Source organism: Amphiura filiformis, chromosome 2 (assembly GCF_039555335.1).
Source record: "Amphiura filiformis chromosome 2, Afil_fr2py, whole genome shotgun sequence".
Lineage (NCBI taxonomy): Eukaryota > Metazoa > Echinodermata > Ophiuroidea > Amphilepidida > Amphiuridae > Amphiura > Amphiura filiformis.
The window spans coordinates 14,285,529-14,311,710 of NC_092629.1; the positions used below are offsets into that span (position 1 = coordinate 14,285,529).

General features: G+C 38.4%; 1 protein-coding gene across 4 annotated transcripts; it reads left to right on the forward strand.

The window, feature by feature from the left end:
• Positions 1-550: 550 nt before the first annotated feature.
• Positions 551-19,870, forward strand: LOC140145918 (uncharacterized). 4 transcript variants are annotated; one of them, XM_072167643.1, is made up of 8 exons: positions 551-618; positions 2,389-2,618; positions 5,692-5,964; positions 7,347-7,481; positions 8,344-8,551; positions 13,607-13,751; positions 14,333-14,447; positions 15,177-19,870. In XM_072167643.1, exons 2-8 carry the CDS (start codon positions 2,439-2,441, stop codon positions 15,327-15,329), a joined length of 1,209 nt encoding a protein of 402 aa, XP_072023744.1. In that variant the 5' UTR covers positions 551-618; positions 2,389-2,438; the 3' UTR covers positions 15,330-19,870. The 4 variants fall into 4 exon arrangements, with proteins under 4 accessions (XP_072023744.1, XP_072023746.1, XP_072023745.1 ...); XM_072167645.1 differs by lacking the exons at positions 551-618; positions 2,389-2,618 and adding an exon at positions 4,446-4,520; XM_072167644.1 differs by lacking the exons at positions 551-618; positions 2,389-2,618 and adding an exon at positions 4,837-4,917.
• Positions 19,871-26,182: the final 6,312 nt, after the last annotated feature.

Here is a 26,182-nt window from a genome sequence, read left to right on the forward strand (position 1 = left end):
AAAAGAAAGAAAGAAACTAAAATGGAAACTTAGGCTTAACGAGGGTCAGACTCAGATAAATGAAATTTACCTTTTCAATGATTCTACCTATTCAGTAATTCCTCCCGTTTTAGTGAACGCTCCCATTTACTCACCTAGCGGGGACCCGCGCGTAGCGCGGGTGTCCCGCTAGTCATCATAAAACTAAAAAGCTAAATGTTTTAGCACAATGGTGCACGATTTTTACCACTTTATGCTCTACTATACTAAAATGCAGTAAACCTTTGACGAGCGTGTATTGTAAGGATACATCGCGTATTTACTGCGTTGCACGCAATTGTCTCTGATTGGCTGCTAAGGCAATATGTTGTTGCTGAGTGGAAATTTATGAATGAACTCTGACGCGTTGTTAGCGCAGAATTTGCAACATCACGGTAGTCGCGCTCGTCAAATCAAGGTTTGTCAAATGCAGCAAACCTTTGACGAGCGCGACTACCGTGATGTTGCTAACAACGCGTCAGAGTTCATTCATAAATGTGCTCCTACAAGAAAGTGGGATATCCACAACCATCAAAGATTCAAATTGCGATGGGGATTTCCTTTTGGTAAATAAAATTTTTGTCGATGTGTTGCAATATTGTAAGTATGTCTTGGTCTTAATTCAGATTTTGATTTAAAATTTGGTTAACTTCCTTGGCAAGAACGTCCTATTTACAATGAGATATGGTGTAAAATATCTGTAAGCAATTCAACTACGCGCGATTATTATGCATAGAATTGAATCATGAAATTGAGAGGCAGAATTCGGAAACCCTGCATAATTTAGGTATGAGAGGGAAACGTCAGTTAAGGGTTCATACCACTAAATCCGCCTGTGATGGGGTTTCCGGCAAACGTTTATCACGCCTATAGTCCCAACTTTGCATACAAATTGTGCAAAATCGAATCGGGCCATCTTCTCTAATGTGCCTCCGCTAAAAAAAGACCCCCTAGTTTACTGAAAAAAGTATGACCAGCCCGTAGACAGCTCGTTATAAAAGTAATTAAAGTATGGAAGCCGCCATTACCCTGCCATCGCGTAGGCCGGCCCTGGAACACTACCACGATTTCTACCGTACCGCTATATCGCGTCCGTGCTTCTGCGTCAAGTCATGAAAAATCGCGCTTGCTGCATCCACATTTAGACTTTTTCAAGCCTGCTACAGTGCATTTTGGGTTTTTGAATACTTTTAATTATATTTTTTAGCGCATCCATGAACTTAATTTATCAAATGCATTAAATCAACCAACAATCCCGCTATTTTATACAAGAAAAATACTGTTTCAATCACGAAAATTGACCCAAATTTCGCGCATACACGTAAGACTTAGCGATAGTCTATTCAGATATCGTTGTCAAGCTCGAGGTGATTGACCTCCAATGATTGACAGTTGGGAACGCGGACTGTACGCGATGCTGAACGCGTAGTCAAGGTAGCCGGGTTCTAACGGGGTGCTAAAACCTCAAATGGCGACCTCCATGCGTGTAACCAAAACAACAGCAGGAATCGTGTGTTAAATCTACATAGAAAAAAAGGAGGGATCAGAGAAATTTACTGTCAGCCCTCTGGTATGACTGTGCTAAAATGAGTGACAACAAAAATATTAAGTATACAGTTAAACATTTATATTACGAACTGAACTGTAAATGCCGAAAGATTGTTACATAAAAAAATAAAATTCTTGGCGGAAGTTGGCGGTGCTGTGTATAATAATTTTAAATTAAACCTTGTTATTAAACATTGTATTTATTGGATAGTGAACTGTCTATATACTAGCTCTCTAATATTCCTCCCTGAGACGCGATTTTACCACGGTCCGAGGGGTCACATTGGCATCTTTCCAGTCTTGCATTGTGGTACACTTCCCGATGAAATCGAGTGCTGAAAGATCATTGCAAGCAGAACATCCAAGTCTAGAACCTCACGAAGAATATTCACATGAACTCTATCTGGGCCACAAACCTTGGCTTAATAAGGTCAAAACATCTTTTTGAAAACAAGTGAAAATGACCATTTTTCTTGTGAGTTTTTGTCTCGAAAAATAATTTTAAAATGATTGTGAAAGCAAGAAACATACTTTTATAAAATCAGCATCACTTCCGTCACATGAAAATATGATTAGATGAGTGAAAAGTTGCAGGAAATTTATATGCGAATTTTCTCAGAAAAATACATAATTAACAGAAAACTAATATTTGTTTTTTTGCCGAAGACATCAGGGTACCGGTACATGTATACCTATTTCTTGTAACTCAGAAATCTGTTTTGTTATTGTGTTGGCAAGAGCTCCAAGATTGTTACTTTGTGTGTTGACATAGGACATATATATTATTAAATGCCAAAATTTTGTAACTCTTTAATTTTGCAGAATCAAAATTCTAGTTATCTGTTTCACTCGCCACAAACCACCATTTCAACATGAAATTAAGCAAGAGCTCCAAGGTAGTGGCCTTATGCTCACTAGCCAATTTCATCAATGCCGCTGACAGGACTATCATGCCTATTGCTGTGGTTCCCATGGCCGATGAATACCACTGGAATCTGGCGCAGCAGGGCTGGATTCTGAGTGCCTTTGCTTATGGGTATATTAGCAGTCAGGTAAGTAGAATCTGGGGAAGGGGGGAAGTAGTACATCAATGCTGGGTTGCATGGCTGATGAATACCACTGGAATATGGCGCAGTAGGGCTGGATACTGAGTGCCTTTGCATATGGGTATATTAGCAGTCAGGTAAGTAGAATTCTGGGGAAGGGGGGAGGTAGTACATCAATGCTGGGTTGCATGGCTGATGAGTACCACTGGAATATGGCGCAGTAGGGCTGGATTCTGAGTGCCTTTGCTTATGGGTATATTAGTAGTCAGGTAAGTAGAATTCATGGGGAAGGGGGGAGGTAGTACATCAATGCTGGGTTGCATGGCTGATGAGTACCACTGGAATCGGATTTGGCGTATTCCTGGACCTTGCTAGAGCTAAATGCTACAATCAGTCATGGTGACTCAAAAAAACCAACATTTTGTTTCTTTAATATGCAGTTAAAGTTATAATTTGTGTTCATGTCATAGTCTTTTAATGATTTCAAATCCAATGTATTTTGATGTCAATAAAAATAATAGACTATGACATGAAGTTATAACTTTGCATATTGAAGACACAAAATGTTTTTGAGGGGCTTTTTTTAATTTTCAACCATAAAAGATCTTAGCATTTAGCTCTAGCTAGGTCCAGAGATACTCCAAATCGAAAAAAAATTGAATTTTACTTATTTTTATATAAAAAAAAAAAAAAAAAAATATTGGTCAGGCCTTAATCCGAGGAGCGGGCGGTGGAGGACAAACAAACAACTTTTTTTTTTTTGCCTTATGGGTATATTAGCAGTCAGGTAAGTAGAATTCTGGGGAAGGGGGGAGGTAGTACATCAATGCTGGGTTGCATGGCTGATGAGTACCACTGGAATATGGCGCAGTAGGGCTGGATTCTGAGTGCCTTTGCTTATGGGTATATTAGTAGTCAGGTAAGTAGAATTCATGGGGAAGGGGGGAGGTAGTACATCAATGCTGGGTTGCATGGCTGATGAGTACCACTGGAATCTGGCGCAGTAGGGCTGGATACTGAGTGCCTTTGCTTATGGGTATATTAGCAGTCAGGTAAGTAGAATTCTGGGGAAGGGGGGAGGTAGTACATCAATGCTGGGTTGCATGGCTGATGAATACCACTGGAATATGGCGCAGTAGGGCTGGATTCTGAGTGCCTTTGCTTATGGGTATATTAGTAGTCAGGTAAGTAGAATTCTGGGGAAGGGGGAAGTAGTACATCAATGCTGGGTTGCATGGCTGATGAATACCACTGGAATATGGCGCAGTAGGGCTGGATTCTGAGTGCCTTTGCTTATGGGTATATTAGTAGTCAGGTAAGTAGAATTCTGGGGAAGGGGAGAAGTAGTACATCAATGCTGGGTTGCATGGCTGATGAGTACCACTGGAATATGGCGCAGTAGGGCTGGATTATGAGTGCCTTTGGTTATGGGTATATTAGTAGTCAGGTACTCATCAGCTACAATCAGTCATGGTGACTTAAAAAAACCAACATTTTGTTTCTTTAATATGCAGTTAAAGTTATAATTTGTGTTCATGTCATAGTCTTTTAATGATTTCAAATCCAATGTATTTTGAAGTCAATAAAAATAATAGACTATGACATGAAGTTATAACTTTGCATATTGAAGACACAAAATGTTTTTGAGGGGCTTTTTTTAATTTTCAACCATAAAAGATCTTAGCATTTAGCTCTAGCTAGGTCCAGAGATACTCCAAATCGAAAAAAAATTGAATTTTACTTATTTTTATTGCTTATGGGTATATTAGTAGTCAGGTAAGTAGAATTCTGGGGAAGGGGGGAAGTAGTACATCAATGCTGGGTTGCATGGCTGATGAGTACCACTGGAATATGGCGCAGTAGGGCTGGATTCTGAGTGCCTTTGCTTATGGGTATATTAGTAGTCAGGTAAGTAGAATTCTGGGGAAGGGGGAAGGTAGTACATCAATGCTGGGTTGCATGGCTGATGAATACCACTTGAATATGGCGCAGTAGGGCTGGATTCTGAGTGCCTTTACTTTGGGTATATTAGCAGTCAGGTAAGTAGAATTCTGGGGAAGGGGGGAAGTAGTACATCAATGCTGGGTTGCATTGGCTGATGAATACCACTTGAATATGGCGCAGCAGGGCTGGATTCTGAGTGCCTTTGCTTATGGGCATATTAGTAGTCAGGTAAGTAGAATTCTGGGGAAGGGGGGGAAGTAGTACATCAATGCTGGGTTGCATGGCTGATGAATACCACTGGAATATGGCGCAGTAGGGCTGGATACTGAGTGCCTTTGCTTATGGGTATATTAGCAGTCAGGTAAGTAGAATTCTGGGGAAGGGGGAGGTAGTACATCAATGCTGGGTTGCATGGCTGATGAGTACCACTGGAATTTGGCGCAGTAGGGCTGGATTCTGAGTGCCTTTGCTTATGGGCATATTAGTAGTCAGGTAAGTAGAATTCTGGGGAAGGGGGGAGGTAGTACATCAATGCTGGGTTGCATGGCTGATGAGTACCACTGGAATATGGCGCAGCAGGGCTGGATTCTGAGTGCCTTTGCTTATGGGCATATTAGTAGTCAGGTAAGTAGAATTCTGGGGAAGGGGGGAGGTAGTACATCAATGCTGGGTTGCATGGCTGATGAATACCACTTGAATATGGCGCAGCAGGGCTGGATACTGAGTGCCTTTGCTTATGGGTATATTAGCAGTCGGGTAAGTAGAATTCTGGGGAAGGGGGGAGGTAGTACATCAATGCTGGGTTGCATGGCTGATGAGTACCACTGGAATCTGGCGCAGTAGGGCTGGATTCTGAGTGCCTTTGCTTATGGGCATATTAGTAGTCAGGTAAGTAGAATTTTTTTTTTGGGGGGGGGAGTATAAATTTTAAGAATTTTATTTTTTCATGACCATATTTGGAATCAGCTTGAAAAATGCATTACAGTGGGTACAAACAAACCCTGTATTGGTTCAGTGGTTCTTAAGATAGCTCTTGATATTTTTAGAAAATATCTCAAAACTTAGGACTTTTCAGCCTTGAAGCAATAACTTGAGTATTGAAATATTTGTATTTTATTATGTATCCTCTGCACAGGTAATGGGAGGCAAAGCAGCACAGCGGTTTGGTGGGAAATACACCCTAGCCATTGCCGTCACAGTCTGGTCACTAGCTACCTTCTTCACTCCTTCTATAGCCAGTAGCCTCAATGTCCTCACCCTAGCTCGCATCATACTGGGTTTTGCCGAGGGATTCTGTCTACCAACAATATTTCACATCTTTGCCACTGCTGTACCTGTGGAGGAGAGGTCAAGAGCGTTTGGGTATTTGGTAGCGCTTGGGTCCGTTGGACAGACACTGTCATCTATGGTAAGAAAACATTACAATCATGTTAACCCTATGAGTACTATCTGCTGATTGGCTACAAGAAGACTATTATGATTTATTGAGCCAATCAGCAGCATGGTAAGAATGGTTGTAGGGCTGACGAGGCTTAACCCCACGAGTACTGCCTGCTGATTGGCTACAAGAAGACTATTATGATTTATTGAGCCAATCAGCAGCATGGTAAGAATGGTTGTAGGGCTGACGAGGCTTAACCCCATGAGTACTGCCTGCTGATTGGTTACAAGAAGACTATTATGATTTATTGAGCCAATCAGCAGCATGGTAAGAATGGTTGTAGGGCTGACGAGGCTTAACCCCATGAGTACTGCCTGCTGATTGGTTACAAGAAGACTAGTATGATTTATTGAGCCAATTAGCAACATGGTAAGAATGGTTGTAGGGCTGAAGAGGCTTAATCCCATGAGTACTGCCTGCTGATTGGTTACAAGAAGACTATTATGATTTATTGAGCCAATCAACAACATGGTAAGAATGGTGGTAGGGCTGAAGACGATTGACCCCATGAGTACCGCGTGGTAATTGGTTACAAGAAGACTATTCTGATTTATTGAGCCAATCAGCAGCATGGTAAGAATGGTTGTAGGGCTGAAGAGGCTTAACCCCATGAGTACTGCCTGCTGATTGGTTACAAGAAGACTTGCTTATTTACTTGCTTATATCGGGTGGTTTTCCCGAACCACAACAGCTTTCCATATCCTCCTGTCCTGCATCGCCGTTCCCAGGTCTGATGCTTGTAGTCCAGAACATCTACATATGTAATGGGTGGTCTACCAAGGTTTATTGTTCCATTTTTGGGTGTCCAGGTTATCAGATTGGCGACAGGTTCCCACTTACTCCTGAAGCAGTATCCAGCGAAGTGTGTCCTCCTTTCTCTAATCTTCTCTGAGAGTCTTGGAAGGCTATTATAAGAGTCTTAGAAGACTAGTATGATTCATTGAGCCTATTAGCAATGTGGTAAGAATGGTGGTAGGCCTGAAGAGGATTAACCCCATGAATACTACCTGCTGTTTGGTTACAATACAAGAAGACTATTATGATTCATTGAGCCTATTAGCAATGTGGTAAGAATGGTGGTAGGCCTGAAGAGGATTGAGCTTAAATATCTAGAAGCTGTGTTGGTCACACAGATGAATATATATTGCATAATAAACCAGTCACAAACAGTGTAAGAAAGGCAGTAGTTTTCAGATCTCCTTACCCACCTTAACTCCCTGGGCACTACCTCCCGATCTAACATTGCCTCTGATTGGTCAATTATGTGATGTCTTCACTTTAATCACCAATCAGAATGGAGCTTTGAAATAATTCACCCCAATTTGTTTTTCTTTGTCTCTCCTTTACAGATTTGCCCACAATTATCATGGCCTAATATGTTTCGTAGTTTTGGTATATTAGGCTTCATCTGGGTGGCTATTTGGATATTTTTCTACCGAGATGATGATGCAGTAGATGATCCTGAAATGCTCTTGAGACCGACAGTAAGTACACAATTTTACACAGTCTATCATGTACATGGCGTGGGGTGGAATTTAATGGCAATTGTCTGTTATTCAGACCATTTACGCTATTGGGCTATTCCATTTAAAATCCACACTACCCCTGTGGAAAATGTAGCTTAAGTCTTCCACAGAAGTAGTGTCAACTTTGAATAGAATAGACAATTGGGTAACTTCCGTTTGAAATACTCACTCCGGTTGTGGAAGATATAGGTAAAGCCATAATACAGGGGGAGTATGAGTTTCAAAATGATTAACTTTGACCAATTTCAAAAATTTGCTCCCCCCTGTGGAAGGTGTTTCTATAAATCTTCTACAGGAGTAGTGTGGATTTCAACTGCAATAGCCCAATATACTCAGTGAAAAAAGCCCAGTTTTAGATGCAGGAGGAAACCAGAGTGCCCATAAGGACCATCGATAATAATCAATAAATCGCCTATCCAAAGATATCAGTTTCTTAAGAAAATCGATATATCCAAGTTGGCGTTAAACTGAAAAAAAGTATCGAAAAATCAGGTGTATGCAGTGTCTTTACTGCCGGTATTACACCAGAACAGACATATTTTGAAATGTTTTTTATAAATCCTGACATCGACAGTCCTTATCACACCATTCACGTATCACATTACGCTTACTTGACGCAGCATATCGGCAGCTTTTTGGGGAAAAGTTGTAAAAACTTGCAATTTTGCATGTTTTCGGACAATCGCAGTTACAAAATTCAACAAATTTTTAATTGGCACAAATCTTAAGCATTCAGAAAGATATTTCTACCAATCTTATTATTTGATGTTGATTTTAATAATAGGTTATAAAATATAATTCTCAATGTCTATTTTCATAGGTTGACACAAAGAACACAGTGCGATGGACAAGTTACTTAAGTCACAGGTCGTTATGGGCCATATATGTAGCCCATTTTGCCATGAACTTTTCCAACTACATAGTACTGTCATGGTTACCCACATATCTACAGAGGCACTTAGGAGCCAACGCACTAGATGTCAGTTTTACAGCCATGCCATATATTATGAATTCCCTCATAGGAGTAGGTGAGTTGTGTTGGGGTGTGTGCATGTGTAAGGGCTCATGCTACAATTACGTAGCTCAGTCATGGTTGCTCGCATATCTTCAGAGGCACTTGGGAGCCAATGCACTAGATGTCAGTTTTACAGCCATGCAGTATATTATGAATTCCCTCATAGGAGGGGGTGAGTTGGTGTGTGTGTGGTGAGGGGAGGGTGTGTGCGTGTCGCCAGTGCTCATGCTCCAATTACATAGTCCAGTCATGGTACCCACATATCTACAGAGGCACTTGGGAGCCAATGCACTAGATGTCAGTTTTACAGCCATGCCGTATATTATGAATTCCCTCATAGGAGGGGGTGAGTTGGTGTGTGTGTGTGTGTGTGGTGAGGGGGAGGGGTGTGTGCGTATGCGTCAGTGCTCATGCTCCAATTACATAGTCCAGTCATGGTACCCACATATCTACAAAGGCACTTAGGAGCCAATGCACTAGATGGCAGTTTTACAGCCATGCCATATATTATGAATTCCCTCATAGGAGGGGGTGAGTTGGTGAGTGTGTGGTGAGGGGGGGAGGGGGGTGTGTGCGTATGCGTCAGTGCTCATGCTCCAATTACATAGTCCAGTCATGGTACCCACATATCTACAAAGGCACTTAGGAGCCAACGCACTAGATGGCAGTTTTACAGCCATGCCATATATTATGAATTCCCTCATAGGAGGGTGTGAGTTGGTGTGTGTGTGGTGAGGGGGAGGGGTGTGTGCGTATGCGTCAGTGCTCATGCTCCAATTACATAGTCCAGTCATGGTACCCACATATCTACAGAGGCACTTGGGAGCCAACGCACTAGATGTCAGTTTTACAGCCATGCAGTATATTATGAATTCCCTCATAGGAGTAGGTGAGTTGTGTTGGGGTGTGTGCATGTGTAAGGGCTCATGCTACAATTACGTAGCTCAGTCATGGTTGCTCGCATATCTTCAGAGGCACTTGGGAGCCAATGCACTAGATGTCAGTTTTACAGCCATGCAGTATATTATGAATTCCCTCATAGGAGGGGGTGAGTTGGTGTGTGTGTGGTGAGGGGGAGGGGTGTGTGCATATGCGTCAGTGCTCATGCTCCAATTACATAGTCCAGTCATGGTACCCACATATCTACAGAGGCACTTGGGAGCCAATGCACTAGATGTCAGTTTTACAGCCATGCAGTATATTATGAATTCCCTCATAGGAGGGGTGAGTTGGTGTGTGTGTGTGTGTGTGGTGAGGGGGAGGGGTGTGTGCGTATGCGTCAGTGCTCATGCTCCAATTACATAGTCCAGTCATGGTACCCACATATCTACAAAGGCACTTAGGAGCCAACGCACTAGATGGCAGTTTTACAGCCATGCCATATATTATGAATTCCCTCATAGGAGGGTGTGAGTTGGTGAGTGTGTGGTGAGGGGAGGGGTGTGTGCGTGTCGTCAGTGCTCATGCTCCAATTACATAGTCCAGTCATGGTACCCACATATCTACAAAGGCACTTAGGAGCCAACGCACTAGATGGCAGTTTTACAGCCATGCCATATATTATGAATTCCCTCATAGGAGGGTGTGAGTTGGTGTGTGTGTGGTGAGGGGGAGGGGTGTGTGCGTATGCGTCAGTGCTCATGCTCCAATTACATAGTCCAGTCATGGTTACCCACATATCTACAAAGGCACTTTGGAGCCAACGCACTAGATGGCAGTTTTACAGCCATGCAGTATATTATGAATTCCCTCATAGGAGGGTGTGAGTTGGTGAGTGTGTGGTGAGGGGGAGGGGTGTGTGCGTATGCGTCAGTGCTCATGCTCCAATTACATAGTCCAGTCATGGTTACCCACATATCTACAAAGGCACTTAGGAGCCAACGCACTAGATGGCAGTTTTACAGCCATGCAGTATATTATCATAGGAGGGCGTGAGTTGGTGTGTGTGTGGGGGTGTTGGCTGTTGGGGTGGGGGATAGGGGTATGTGCACATGCGTCACGGCTCATACTCAAATTACGTAGCCCAGTCATTGTTACCCACATATATACAGAGACAACTGGGAGCCAATGGGCTTAATGTGAATTATTACACCTCCTAAATGGCACAACCTATTTCACTGGGCGATAGTTTCCCTATCTACATGACAACCTCATCCACATAGCCTAAGTTTGGTGTAATAAAACAAATTATATTACATGGTGTATATCGGGAAATAGGGCAAATATTTTTTTTTTCTTTACTGGCTACAGGTCTATCACCAGCACACCCATCGGGTTTGGGGTCGTGGGTGTCAGTAATAGTGTGTGTGACTGTGCTCTCGTTTTGCCTATCCAGCCGGGGATATAAATGAGAACAATTTGCCTGTAATTGGGGATACCCATTCAAACTGTGATATCCCTGGTTCCATAAAGCGCCTTAAAGTCATGCAACTGGGTATATATGTGATGTGATCAAGCAAAATCAGTTGAAACTTGGAAATATTAAATTTTCAGTTTCTGGACCAATTGTGGACAAAAAACTAGTCATTAAAATGTTAGAGATAAGCTTAACATTGCCATTATTTACCTTGAAATAACTGCAACAGTTTTCTATTTTCATTCACAAGTGGTGCAGTGCAGATTATCTTTCCATTACAATCCCAATATTCTGATCCTGCGTATATATATGCGGTAGCAATATTTTGATGTAAAGAAACAACGTATAACATGGTTTTTGAACATAATATTAAAAGGTTACTATTTGGCAACATTTTTCTTCACTCATGACATGTTCCTTGTTAAAAGTATACATTTTGAATTGCCTTTTGGTGATGTTTGTTTCTGCATAAAAGCAACACATAGAGTACTAATAGGTAATTATAAAATATCAAAAATATTTTAAGGATACCTTTGGATTCCTGAATTGTTTTCTATCTCGCACGCTTTGATTTGCTGTATTATCAAGCAAATATACCAGTTATCATGGTTATACTCATGTATATTCATGATTATGATTAAATTATACCTATCAAATTTGGGCATAATGTTCCCAAAAATTATAATTTCAATTTTTACTAAAAACAATAAAATACAAGAACAAAATTGTACCACTCTTTTAGTAAAATCTCATTAACAGTTGTATGCAAATATTCCTCATTTAGGCTTGATCATATTTTGTATTGGCTTTGCTGATACTAACGATTGAGAAAAAAAATATATACTTAATTTATAAAATATTCTCATCTTGTCTATGAGAAACTAAAATGGTAATGATAATGAGATTTTAATAAAAGAAGGGTACGATTGCTTTGTATCTTATGGTTTTCATTACACGTCGTTAAATTTTGAAATTAATTTGAACATTCTCTGGTTATGCCAGGCTCCTATAATTTTCAATGATTCATTTAAAGCTATTTAAAATACTTCTTATTTGCAAGGACAATTTGAAAGGGTTTCGGAGCTTCATCGGTACGGTGCGAGACGCAGCTAGCATGTGTAGGTTTATGGTCCAATTGCTGCTTCCACATTTTATATAGTATAAAGATAGAATTCTCTCTCATACCAAATTTTAAAAATTCAACATCATTTGATATATGCAATGAAGAAGCATTTTTCAAACTTATGCATTGTTTTTGGAACCTGCATCAGTCATTTTGTAGTAAAGCTGCTTCTTCTCTATTTAATGATAGTTAATGTTTAATATTTATTTTCTTCATATATTCTTGTAAGAGTAGTTTTTTGCTTGCACGGACTCTTAAGCCATTTTCACTACAACTCGATTCCAAAACTGCATTTATTCTACATATTCTAGGTAGCTCATAAGTACTCTAATGAACTTTAACGAGTATATGAAATGACGCCTAACCTCTCCTACACAGCCTTCAATCCCTACGTATGAAAAATAAATAGGCCTACAAGATCTTGGTAGCATACAGGCCTTGCCGTTTGGTGCAAGTGATCCGGCTCTCACTTGCCACCGCTCGCCCAAACTTGATTTCTAGTGAGCGATTTCCACTCGCCATACACACTGAACATCGCTCGCTGCGAATCACCAAAAACTGAATTAATTTACATTCAAGTTTCAGCATTTTTAATGTATTCGATTTAGGACTGTTGTCGACAAGGCTTATATCTACAATATTGTCGACAAAGCAATTTTCCAGATTGTCAACAAGCATGGACTAACTGTCGACAAAAAAACTAGTCATTAGAATGGTAGAGATAAGTTTAACATCGCCATTATTTACCATGAAATAACTGCATCAGTTTTTTATTTGCAGATTATCTTTCCATTACAATCCCAATATTCAGATACTGTGTATTATGGGGTTGTAATATTTTGATGTAAATAAACGACGTATAACAGGGTCTCTGAACGTAATATTTTTACTTTATCACCGTATTGCTTTGTCAACAACTTGTCGACATCAGATCTTGAGATTTGATGATTGTCGGCAATGTAAGTACTACTCGACAACAGTCCTAGATTTTGCAGAAAACCCCATTGAAATTGAGCAACCAGTTCCAAAGATATGAGCAATTAAAGAGTTTCCAAAACAACAGGAAACAAAAAGAAATATTTTCTTTGTTTGACTATATCTCAAAATCAATATTTCCAAGTTCCGACTGATTTTTGCTTGATCACATACGTGTGTTAAAACACTTAGAAAGTGTATGGGGTACTCTCTTCAGTTGGACTGTAAACGGTCAAATATTTGGGTCAACTTTGTGAAATTGTGCCTGTCAACTGGGGATGTTTTGACACACACACACCCCATTTGGAAACCATTACTGATGGGTGTGTAAACTCATTTGAGATCTCCTTTATAGAACCAATACCATTCCTGCTGTGTGTCAGCTTTATTTGTCTCAATATTTGAGTGCAAACACTGCTAGGTCATGCTCCTCTCAGATTGGAAACCCCATTGGGAAACTATTACTGATGGGATCTCCTTTAAATAGAATCCATACCATTCCTGCTGTGTGTCTGCTTTATTTGTCTCAATATTTGAGTGCAAACACCGCTAGACCATGCTCCCTTCTGACCCGCCTTGATATGTTTTATTTTCTTCTCTTCTATTTTAAACAGTTGCGGGTCATTATGCAGATTCATTAATTGCAAAGAAGTGGACGGTGCTATCAGTGAGGAGACTGATGACAAGTATAGGCTTGTTAGGGCCAGCTTTATTTCTTATGTTATTTGGATCTGTAGATAGTTTAGCACTCGCATTAAGGTAAGTTTTTTGTCTCTGCCAACAAAGTTTGGAATGGGAATTATAAAACGAGCTTCGGTGTTTGTGTGGCTGTATGTGTGTGTGCAGAAAATGTTAACCTTTTGCAAAAAAAATGTTAACCCTTTTGGTGATTTTTCCCACATGCTTTTGGTGGTTTTCAATTTGACTTGGACACAATGACCTAGGTACATTAATGTGTGTGATGTCAACAGGTGTGAGATCAAATGTTATCTAGGGGTCAATTGAGGTCATTTTGCTAATGAGGTTTTTTTTTTTACCAACCACAAAAGCCTGATGTAAACGTATGTGTTAAACGTATGTTTACTTATACGTTTGATTGGGTGTGATGCGCTATTAATCCCGCCATGCCTGCCACTCTTCATACACAAGGAAATTAAAAAGAAATATACATGGAAGAAAAATATGATACAAACCAAAAGATCGATGGAGCCGTGTAAACATAGCTGGCCCCTCCGTACACCAAATTGAAGAATCTTTTGAATAATAGAGGTTGAACTGTAATGTACAATGTTAGTATCAAAAATGTCTATTTGAACATATTTTTGTTATTACCTTTGCAGCTTTGTATCAATATCTCTGGGCCTGTGCGGTTGCAATTCCTCTGGGCACATGAGTAACCACCCAGATGTTGCCCCAAACCATGCGGGTATCACATTTGCTATTTCAAATACATTGGTGAGTAATTCAGCAATTATCTGTCATAGAGATATAAATATCCAGAAATTTCTGGATTTCCTAAAATGGGAGCCTTGATAAAAATCTGGAAAGCTGGAGATGAAAAAAATGGAAAATTGTTTTTTGTTTTTTGATAGTGACATTTTCAATAAAAGCAGTGGTCTGTTACCCGTTTACATCTTTGATATAGTTGCTTTTATTTGTTTTTTTGTTTGTTTGCATTATGGCTGCTATAGGCAAGATACCTAATTCTCGATCATGAGAGCCAGCTTGGGTACGCACAGATATTTGCGTCATGTGTACTAGGTAAAGACCACATACTTACGGCGCAAACACAGCTTTTGAGAATTGCCCAATCACAGTTTCTGAAAGTCTGTTAACTTGCGTTTGTGAATATGCTACTGTCATAGTGTGGATTTAACAATGGTTGGCTCCTGTTCAAAGGTACAGGAAAAGTTGTTGAATGTGTGTTTGTTTGCAGTGTTTCATCGCAGGATTATTTTAAAACATGCTGCAGAATAGTAATATTCTGTTAAATCAAAAAAGAAATTTGACTGCTTAATGCCAGAAGTGGGTAAGTGCAATAGCTGCCCTGTGATCATTTGGTAATTTACACACAGTATATTGTACTCATCTATACATGGCAGCTATGTACACTTGGCAGCTATTGCACTTACCCACTTTGTCTAGTATTTTCCCTTCAAATATTTTCCCATCTTTCTATTTCAGGCAACGATACCAGGCTTGGTGTGCGGGCCCTTCACGGCAGCCGTCGTTGAATACACAGGCTACTGGTACCCTGTCTTTGTTATGTCATCAGGTGTGAACATATTTGGTGCTATTGTATACATGAGCCAGAGTTCAGCTAGTCAAGTACTGTGATATTAATATCAAAGACAATATTTTATATATACATAGAATTGTAATGAACATGCGAGTGGATTATCCATCATACAGTTCCTGGAAACTTTTTATAGAACACTAACAGACTTTGAAAGTAAGTCTTTCAGCCCATGCAATCCCTCTATTATATGGATGTTAGATGGTATGCTTACCACAAGAGTATGCAATTTCCTCTCGTCCTGCATAGCTTTACCTCACCTGTACCTCACCTGTACCGTGATAGCCCAGAAGGGCGCTGCATACAGCACTCGAGCAGAAGCAATAATATCTCCACTCCCATCAACATATATATAAGTGAGCGGAGATGTTCTGGGATATCTGCCACCATGTTTTGGTACCCAGCTTTATAGCTACTGGTTCGTTCATGCTTCAAAAACAGCATACTGCCAAGCGAGTCCTCTGTTCCTGGATTTTTTGCGAGAGTCTCCATGTTAATTAATATGCTGCATGGTGCATGGCTGCTGCCAGTGGATGTATAACACTGTTCTGAAATATTATGTGTCACAGCCATCAAGTTTGGGCATCATGGTCCACCTTTTACTTCTAGATCTCAAAACAGATTCCACAGCTACAGTAAATATTCAAAGTTTGATTTTTCTCGGGACAGTAAGTGGTTCCAAAGGCTCCTATAGGCCTCTCCAAGGTAAACTCTGCAGTAGAGCCTCTGTGTAACATCTTTCAAGCCAGTAAATATTCTGTAAGTTTGGATTTCCTCAGGAGAGCTGATTTGCAGATGTTCCCAAGGCAGCTATATGATCTAAGCAAGCCATATAGGATGACATTGAAAGAACTCTGTAAGTCACAGTATAGCTGCTGCATAACATCCTCCACGACCTTTTCATTCTATCATTCAGAACAAGAACTTTATGACTGTAACCCCATGCAAGCCAAGCAAGACCTATGTGATAGGTGCACTGTGGAATAAGGTAAGGAAGATGAACTATATGATAGGTTCGCTGTGGAATAAGGTAGGAAAGATAGAAGTTATGATGATGTGAAACAAATGAGAGGACAGGAGTTGTTCCTCTTTCCAAGGATGTTGTAATAAAAACAAGCGATTTAATCGAGATAAGTGATATTACCGGTGGACAGTGTTCAATTTCAGCATTATTAAGTGAGTAAATTGCAAATCATTCTCGCAAAGAATTATAAAACTCGTCGGTTAAAATACAATTTATTGTGCAGATAAGTGTGGACTTTCCAAAAACCTGCAAATTTTCACATCCACAAAACGCCACATGCATATTATTACTGCAATTTTGACATGCACCGCCTGCTGCAACATTCATTTTGATTGTTCGCGACTGACAATGTTGTTGTTCCACAAAGTAAAATGTTTAGTTAATGCAGTTTCGTCAATAGGTGGCGCACTAACACATGTCCCCACATGTCTCAGACGGGTGTTTTTCTTAACAAAATTGAACAAAATTCAGTTGTTTAATAAAATCGGAAGTATAGCGATATTTGTGATACAATGGTTTCAAACCATGGTCACTAGTCTGAAGGTTCTCTAGTTCAAAGGGTCGCTAGTCCGAAAACATTAATTTTTCTAATTTGAATGTTCTCTAGTCCAAATATAGAATAAGGGTTAGGGGTTAGGGTTTTAGGGTTATTATTCTATTATTCTATAATAGATTCGGATTAGAGAACCTTATTTATTATTCGGACTAGCGAGCCCTCGGACTAGAGAGCCCGATATTCTGACTAGTGAACTTTTTTCAGAATTCGGACAAGCAAATGGTAAGTTACATGTTCGGACTAGCGAACCTTTGGACTAGGGAGCCTTTGGACTAGAGAGTTGTCACCATCAAATTATTGCCCAAGACCGATATATGATATGATAAACCACAAACAAACCTTGATTTTAAAAATATATATATTCTGATCTGTATAATTTCTATGATGAGTAAATGGTACTTTTAGATTAAATCTTTTTTCCATGAGAATTAAAAATCATTACATATCTGGACAAATACTTTTCAACATAATATGTGACCCCTCAGCACAACTGAGCCCTGAAGTCGCCAATCATCATTTTTGAGATATTCAACCAAAATATTCTGCTTGAAATTAGCTTTAAAATGATGTATATCATGTCATATAGTACTTGACATTTAAGTAGTGAAAATCAATAAAACAGTCAATAAATCCTTTGTTTCCTATTGTTGTTAAGTTCAATGAAGCATATCTCAATAGTGGCACTGGCGACATCCGGCTCAGTTGTGCTGAGGGGTTACATATGTAACACGATCTAGAGATATATTAATTCTCTCCACACTGGTGTTGTCTGAAGACGACAAGTTTTAATTTTGTTTAAAAATTCAAAAATGTTTTCGATTTTCTTGAACATATTTGGAATCAGCATGCATTAAAATGAGTACAAACAAGCTTAGTATTGGTTTAATAGTTCTTGAGATAGCTCTTGATATTTTGAGAAAATAAGTCAAAACTTTTTATGTTGAAGCCTATGGCCAGCATGCAAAACAAATATTAATAAATATTTTGTAACTTTTTGCCATTTGATGGTACCACTATTGGCTGGGAGTTGGGTGGATGGGGGTCTTAGTGGAAAGCGGGGTTGGCGATTTTATTGATTAAAAAATTGATTTACCAGTGGAATATTAGACAGATGCGCAATCCTATCAGGTATTTACAAAAAAATCAAAATGTGTTTTTACATGTGAAACTTTCAAAGACAAAATGTGGTAAAATCATGTGGAAAAACCTGTTGAATTCTGCACCTTGAAGATGAATTATGACATCATAGAGGTATTTTAATTGTATCTAAAAGTTGTAGAAGCATTAGGAATGAAATAAAAGTCAATTTAAGAAAGAAATTAACTTAATTTGTCAAACATGGTAAAAAAATGAAAAAGTTAATTTAAATCAATTAATTTAAATCAATTGATTTAAATCGTGTCAACTCTGGTGGAAAGTGCTGTGTGGCAAGGGTAGTATTTTCAAGATATCTGACAGCTATGGGTCATTAACACTTCAAATTAGTCTTGCCATTTTTTGTGAAATTTTAGAAATCCCAAACACCGGTACTCTCCTGTTGGTGGTCACTCCTGTATAATTATGTGTATGCTGTGTTCTTATTTTGATGTTGAATGACCAAATATGGTGGTAAGGTATTCATAAAATTGCAAGTAATCGAAGAAAAATGTGATCCATTTCTAAAAAGTTTTAGTTTTGTAGTCTTGTTTTGTTTGATGATGTTCAAATTTTTGTTGAAAGTGCCATACTTGAATATGGCAATTGCAGTTGAAATTTTTGTTGAAAGTGCCATACTTGAATATGGCAATTGCAGTTGAAATATTTGTTGAAAGTGCTATACTTGAATATGGCAATTGCAGTGCAAATGTTTCTATGGCTGCAACACAAAGTGTGTTTTATATTGCATCGAAGGGTTAGGTGCTAGAATGTCTCATCTGTAATAGCTGCCAGCTGTCATGTGTACAATATGTGACCTGTCACGGCGAATGAGCCGTAAATTCCTCCTCCGGTCAAAATTGTTTTATTTCGTGTTTAGAAAATATACATCATATGCTTTAAAATGGTATATTATTTGACTCCAAACGATATCCAGTAGCGGGGTTATGGTTTGTTGAACTTTGCTCCTTCAACAAAATGGTAGCTTTTTTCGTTTCTACGTGTGTCTCTTTTTCTACATTGCTGGCAATAAATATCAAACAGTCATAATTGGCGGTCATATCAAATCATCTCCAAGTCAACGAGGTTCAAGAAAGTTCTCTCATTGTTAATTGTTGGTTATACATACCTATACAAAATACAATGCCTGGTAACCCACCACTTGAACAGGATTTAGCCAAAGCAAACAAAGACCAGAGCTATTAAAAATTCTATTGCCATCTAAGGTAGAAGTTATATTTTTCTCTTCAATAATAGGATTATTGATAGGTGTTTGACTACCAAAATGAGATAGATGTCGCGCCAGCTAGAGACGCCGATAAATACGACCTGCATGCACATTTTATACTGTAACTCAGAATACAATTGAGGGAATTTACGGCTCATTCGAGCTGTACGGTCACAATGCAGAAATTGTACAATATATACAGGGCAGCTACTGCAGAATGGACTTTCTTACACTTCAATATGTTGAGTGCTACATGTTTGATATGAATGAAATATTGTACCAATTCAAATCAAGGGATTAGTGTAATAGCTGCCCTATAAACATTTGGGAATTTATGCATTCTATATTGTACACATCTCAAAATATGACATCTGGCAGCTATCGCAGATAAACCCCTCAATATGTGTATTTGTGGCAATACAAGTGAGGTAGATGTATTGTATTCATTCTATTTACCGCCCAGGGCGGTTAACAAAGTCATTTTGGGTTGGCGCTTATTTATATATTGTTTACATAAGGCCAAAAAAATAATGGTTTATCTCAAAGCTCATGAGTGGTTTGAAAACAAATGCGAAATGCAATTTTTTTTTATTCCCGACTTTTTTCATGGTATTTGGAGAAAAAAATCTGATTTTCGCCGAATTTTTCTGAAAAAACTAAAAAAAAAAAAAAATTTGAAATAAAAAAAATTTCCGCATTTGTTTTTTTCCATATCTCACGATTTTACAAATGCGTATTGTGAGCTTTGAGACAAACCTTTTTTTTTTTTTTGGCCTAATTATATTTAAAAAAATGTCCCATACGGATTTTATGTGTAGATGGGTCTGTGTTTGATACACGTGTAGTTGCATGGATCCTGCACATAATGATAGAAGATCATGTGAAGTAAGTCCCTGAGTGGGTGCATATAGTGATATGGGTGGTTAATGGAACGATTATTGTACCTCTTCCTGAACTAAGCAAATAATATAGGTACCGTAGAATTTCATCTACAAGCATATGCCTCTAAATGAGTGGTTTTTTTTGACGAATTAGTCGAAAGGCAGACACCCTCCACAAAAACATTATTTGGCTGAATCAGGATTCGAACCGGCCACCTCTGGATTGCGAGGCTAGTGAGCTATCCAGTCCTATGATGGACTGTGATCCACATCATCAAGATCATAATGGGCTATTCCAGTTGAAATCCACACTACCCCTGTGGAAGATTTTGGAAATATCTTCCACAGGGGAGTATGTTTTTAAATGTAATTGGTCAGAGGTAATCATTTTGAAACCATACTCCCCTTGCATTATAGCTTTACCTATATCTTCCACAACTGGAGTGAGTATTACAAATGGAAGCCACCCAATTGTCTATTCTATTCAAAATTGATAGTCCTTTTGTGGTAGATTTTAGCTAAATCTTCCACAGGGGTAGTGTGGATTTTAAATGGAATAGCCCAATTTTAACTTGTCACAGAGGGGCAATAGTTTTGATTTTTGTTCTTTTACGAAGTGTATATTTATTGTACTTGATGCTTGTTTTGTTAACCCCCTGAGCACTACCTGCCGATCTAACATTGCCTCTGATTGGTCAATTACATGATATCTTCACTTTAATCACCAATCAGAATGGAGCTTTGCAATTTTTTTGCGTGGTGAAATTAATCTAACAATGTTGCTGATTGGGCCAATTGATAATAAAAGCTTCTTTTTGGACAATCGGCAGGTAGTTCTCATGGGGTTAAAAGGGTGTAAATTAAAAGTATCTGTGATCTCACCAACAAGGGATATGTCTCAAAAATTTGTCAATTTCCCAATGTAAAAAGGGGTGTTTTTTACTGCACACAAAAGAGCATTTTCAATTTGTTTTTACAATTTGTGTATAAGATATTTTGTAGAGTGACAGGACCGGGGGAGAATTCTACATACCATATTTGCTCTATTAAACACCTCGGGGGCGTTGCAATTTTGATTTCAGGATATTTCAAAGAAAATTGACCAATTTCAATAATTTTTTTCTCTACACTTCCTATTCAAAAGAAAAGGGAAAAGTGAATTTTCCATGTTTTTTAGGAAATTTTGACAACACTAAGTGGCATCTCTATTAGAAGTGAATTTTCAAGGAAAAAACTTGCAAAATACGACTTTTAGATCACAAAATCGACTTCCGGGTTCAAACTCAACATGGTGGCAACCAAACAGGAACCACATACTGTAGCAGTATTACCGCAAAATGCTACCAAATTAGATCTGTAAGTGGATTTTTATGCAAGAATGTGATTTATTTAGTTAAATATATGAACATTCTACTATAATGTGGCGATGAATTGGATGGAAATGTAAGTTAAAATAGGATTTGTCCATGCAATTTTGAAATCATGACATGCTAGTTTTAAGCTTACTTACAATTCTTACATGCTATTGAATGAAAATTGTTTGCATTTTGGTCACTTTTTTTTTTTTTTATAAATGGGGGGATTTTAATAGAAAAGGGAGTGTTTAATAGAGTAAATACTGTATTTCGTCAAATAAACGCCCCGGGGGCATTACATTTTCCCAAGGGGGGGCGTTTATTAGAGGTCATTTTTAGCACGACAATTCCAGTTAAAATCATTAGGTAAGCTTAAAAGTCACGCTAAAATGGCGAACTATGAACTTTTGACACTGACTTTTGGTTCACTTCCGGGTTTCTGATCCAGATTTTCGCCAATTATTGACGCTATTATTGACCATGTGCGCAACTTGGTAAGCTTACTACACAAGATAGCATGGAAATATCTGCATTTTCGAAACATCTTGGTTGAAAAAAGTGGTGGGGGCGTTTATTTGAGGGGGGGCGACTATTTGACGAAATACGGTATGTTATTGAATAATTCCCCCAGGTTTAAGGAAATAAAAAGTGTATTTTTGGCCTCACTTGTTTTTAAAAAAAACGGTTGGTCGGTTGATTACCCCCCCTTTTTTTTTTTTAATTATAAAGTAAAATCTCTAACTGGTTATACCCGCAGTTGCCTAAATAATGTAACTTGCAAAATTATGCTATTGTGGTGCTTAATTTTCAGAAATTAGGGTTGGTATTCTTTTGTACAGTAAATACTTTTTTTCCTATTTTTCTAAATGAGGATCAGTCAATTGAGGCCAAACATACACTCTTTTGCCTTAAGAAAAATGTGGATTGAGTTCCATATTGTATTTCAAATAATCAGTCAAATACACAACTATACTGCACATCAAAGTATCTTTTTTTTGCATCAAAGTATCTTCACACTTTAGAAGCAATTTCGTAAACACCCTAAAACTAAGGGAACAAATCCAAAGTTCGATGAAGTCCTATAAATGAAAGTCCTTTCGTTAGGGAGGGAGGGGGTCAAAAAGTCCGATTACATTTGTAAAAGAGTAGCTTAAATATCGGTCAAAGTTGATCTTTTTTTAAGGATTTAATATACAATTTTCAAATTTTAGTATTGAACAAAGTACGATATTGACATTTTACAGTGGTTGCTTCAAAATGATTTCAAATCAATATAGAGTGCAGTTCTCGCAACCTGCAACTTGTAAGTTCATTTTTAAAGCAGCTTTACCACACTTTGATTCTTTTTTATTTGAAAATACAGCAAGTCCTAATTTTTTTCCTGCCCAAAAAGGTATGAAGAAAAAAAATTTTTTTTTAGTAAAATACAATATTTGTTTCTTCCATAAACGTGATCAATATCCTAGCATTGTCGCACCCCTCCACAACCCCATGCACCATGGCCCCTGTACCCTATGAATACAGGTTTTGACACTTACATTAGAGGGGAGGGGAGATGGTTAGCCTTCTTACTGAAAGGACTTCGTTTATAGGACTTCATCGAACTTTTAGGTGGTTCCCTAAATTACCAAATGAAGTGGTTGATAAATGGAAAATTTACTCTGCATATTTTGATAGCTCATTCGGCACGATGTAATTTGTATGAAAAAGATGCAGTGACAAAATTTATGTAGACTTTTCCCTCAAATTGGATGATGATCACAAGGCAGTGATTGTTAGTCATGCTGTAATGATCCTGTTACAAAAGGCAGCTGGAATGACCCTGAAGGAGGAAATATAATATAATAATTGAAACTCTACGTATAGCTTGGGGGAATAAAGTTGCATCATGCCGAATGAGGTATTAAAGAAGAACAAAATTCTCCATCTTTTGACATCTTTATTTTGTAATTACTGTCTCTAAGAAATCACTTTTGTCTTAAGTATAAAAGATACTTTTTGTGTGTAGTATACATTGTAGAGTGTGCTCCCTATTCCAGAAAAATACAGCACTAATTTCTTGAGATTAAAATAATATTATCAATTTCTGCCAAATGAAATACATTTATGAATTAAGGGCTAAAATGTGCATTTTTAGGGTGTTTTTCACATGCTGTGGCAATCAAGTCTAAAGACTTGTAGAAGTCTAATTTCAATTTGCATTCTGATTTTTTGAAAAGACATGTTTCATTCTTATAACCAATCATTTATTTAATTAAAGTAACACAGAAAAGTGAAAGTTAGAGCAAAATGTTTGCATGTACTTAGATTTGAATGCTTAGAGAAAACATGCCTAAAATGCATGTTTTTGGCTCTTTTTATATTGAGAAATTAGTAAAATAGTGAACTTTTTCTTTTATCTACATTTAGTGCTAAATGAATGATTAGGATTGAGCTATGTTTTTTTTTTATCCCAAAAAATTATTGCTGCGTTTTTCTGAAATGGGGGAGTAGTGTCAGATTGTGAGCTTTTGTATCTTCATTAATATTCTATTTATACCAATATTTTGCCATGATAAATAACTTTTTTATGTACAAATTAATTTTATATGGTTCAATAAATAGTGCAATTATAGCACATATATAATACGGAGTATTTTTTGACAAGAGTTAGTAATTATCATATTAATTTAAGTGTAGGAAGTAATGGAGCTCAAAGAACATATCTTATACTTCCCACAATGCATCTCTTCAATTTTAATTTTCTGTACTGATTTGCTATCTAGTGCAACATGGGTCGATTGTGACAAAAAGTACCTTAATGAACAGAGTAAATCCAGATCTTGCAAAGTATGTTTATTTCTTGACAATCGACCCATGCTTAGCCAGTCTATTCTCAACATGAAAACAAAGGGAACCTGTACAAAGTAATAGGAGTGTAATTGATGTAATGAGGTGATGCCTCACTTTGCAGAGTTCTGGAAAGTGTAAGATAACTTCTCTGAAGGAGCCCTTGTCCTCCCTATTGCCACCTATGGAACCAAATCTTGGACTTTGTGCAAGTCAGTCGACCAAAGCAAGCTTGATACATGGACAAGATAAGTCAGTTGACCAAAGCAAGCTTGATACATGGACAAGATAAGTCAGTTGACCAAAGCAAGCTTGATACATGGACAAGATAAGTCAGTTGACCAAAGCAAGCTTGATACATGGACAAGATAAGTCAGTTGACCAAAGCAAGCTTGATACATGGACAAGATAAGTCAGTTGACCAAAGCAAGCTTGATACATGGACAAGATAAGTCAGTTGACCAAAGCAAGCTTGATACATGGACAAGATAAGTCAGTTGACCAAAGCAAGCTTGATACATGGACAAGATAAGTCAGTTGACCAAAGCAAGCTTGATACATGGACAAGATAAGGATTGAGGAGATCAAGCACAGTCTGAATGTAACAAAGACCATTCTAGAAGAAGTAGCCCAACGACAGATGAACTGATATATGGCATGTTGCCTATATGCCCAACCACTGTCTTGCTCCTACCAGAATGACTTCACAGTCCCTAGGCCACTAGACTGCACGCCTGCCAGATGGAAAGACCAAGCGCCTTCTCTAATTCATAAGTCTACTAGAACAACTTCACTGTCCGTGAGGGCCACCAGACTCTACGTCTATCAGATGGAAAGACCAAGCACCCTCTTGAAGCCTACCAGAATGACTTCACTCTCTCTACATGTAGGCCATCGAATCGCACGCCTACCAGATGGAAAGACCAAGCACCTTCTTGAAGCCTACCAGAATGACTTCACTCTCTCTAGGCCATCAAATCGCGCGAGATGGAAAGACCAAGCACAACACAACATAAGAATGCCATTGGGGGACGCTGAACAGCAGGTACAAGCCACTGAAATGGAGGAGGATGGCATGGAAGAACCAAGGGCAACACCGGGCTATGGATTACATCAAGTCAAAGTAAGTAAAGTAATGCTGTGAGATCTGTTGGCTTAATTTTGCCCACAAAGTCACATTCTTTGATTCACCTCAAGTTTGGTAGTGATCAGTCAATGACTTTTTCGAGGTTGCGCTGCAAACGTGCCAACAAACTGCCTTTGTACCTTTATGTAATCTGGTTTACCCACAAGAATTGATACTTCCCTCAATGAAATACTCTTCTATACCGAACGTAAGGTGAACCAATGAATAATATGCAAGATTTGTGTTTGTATTTTTTGTGTGTAATTACCTTCAAATGAAAACACTCATTTGAACCAGGGAGTTATAGAAAGCCTGGAAAAAGTGGGCAATTTGAGAACCTTCTTATATACTGGGGAAATTTGGTGTTTGGAAGGAAATTTAAGGTTCGAAAATAAAGAAGTACATAACAAATTGAAGTGAAATCCTTCAGTTTGATTTTTTTTCCAATCCTGCAAAGGAATTGTTAAATCCTTGATTCACTCCAGAAACATAGTAAAATGCATTTGCACTGTTACATGTATGTCCTCGATTGCAAAATATGGATGCAAACGAGTTGGCCACAGATCTTGATTCCTCTGAATGCTCAAAAAATCAAAAACCTTTTAAATTTTTTGTTATTAACTTATGATAATGCATTACTAAATCTTACCAGGAACAAAAATGTAACAACAGGCTAATAAGAAAAAGCACATCATAGATGTTGGCCAATTTTGTTAATATGGACTGTCGGTACGCACGATCCCAGGACTGTCATGTGTCTT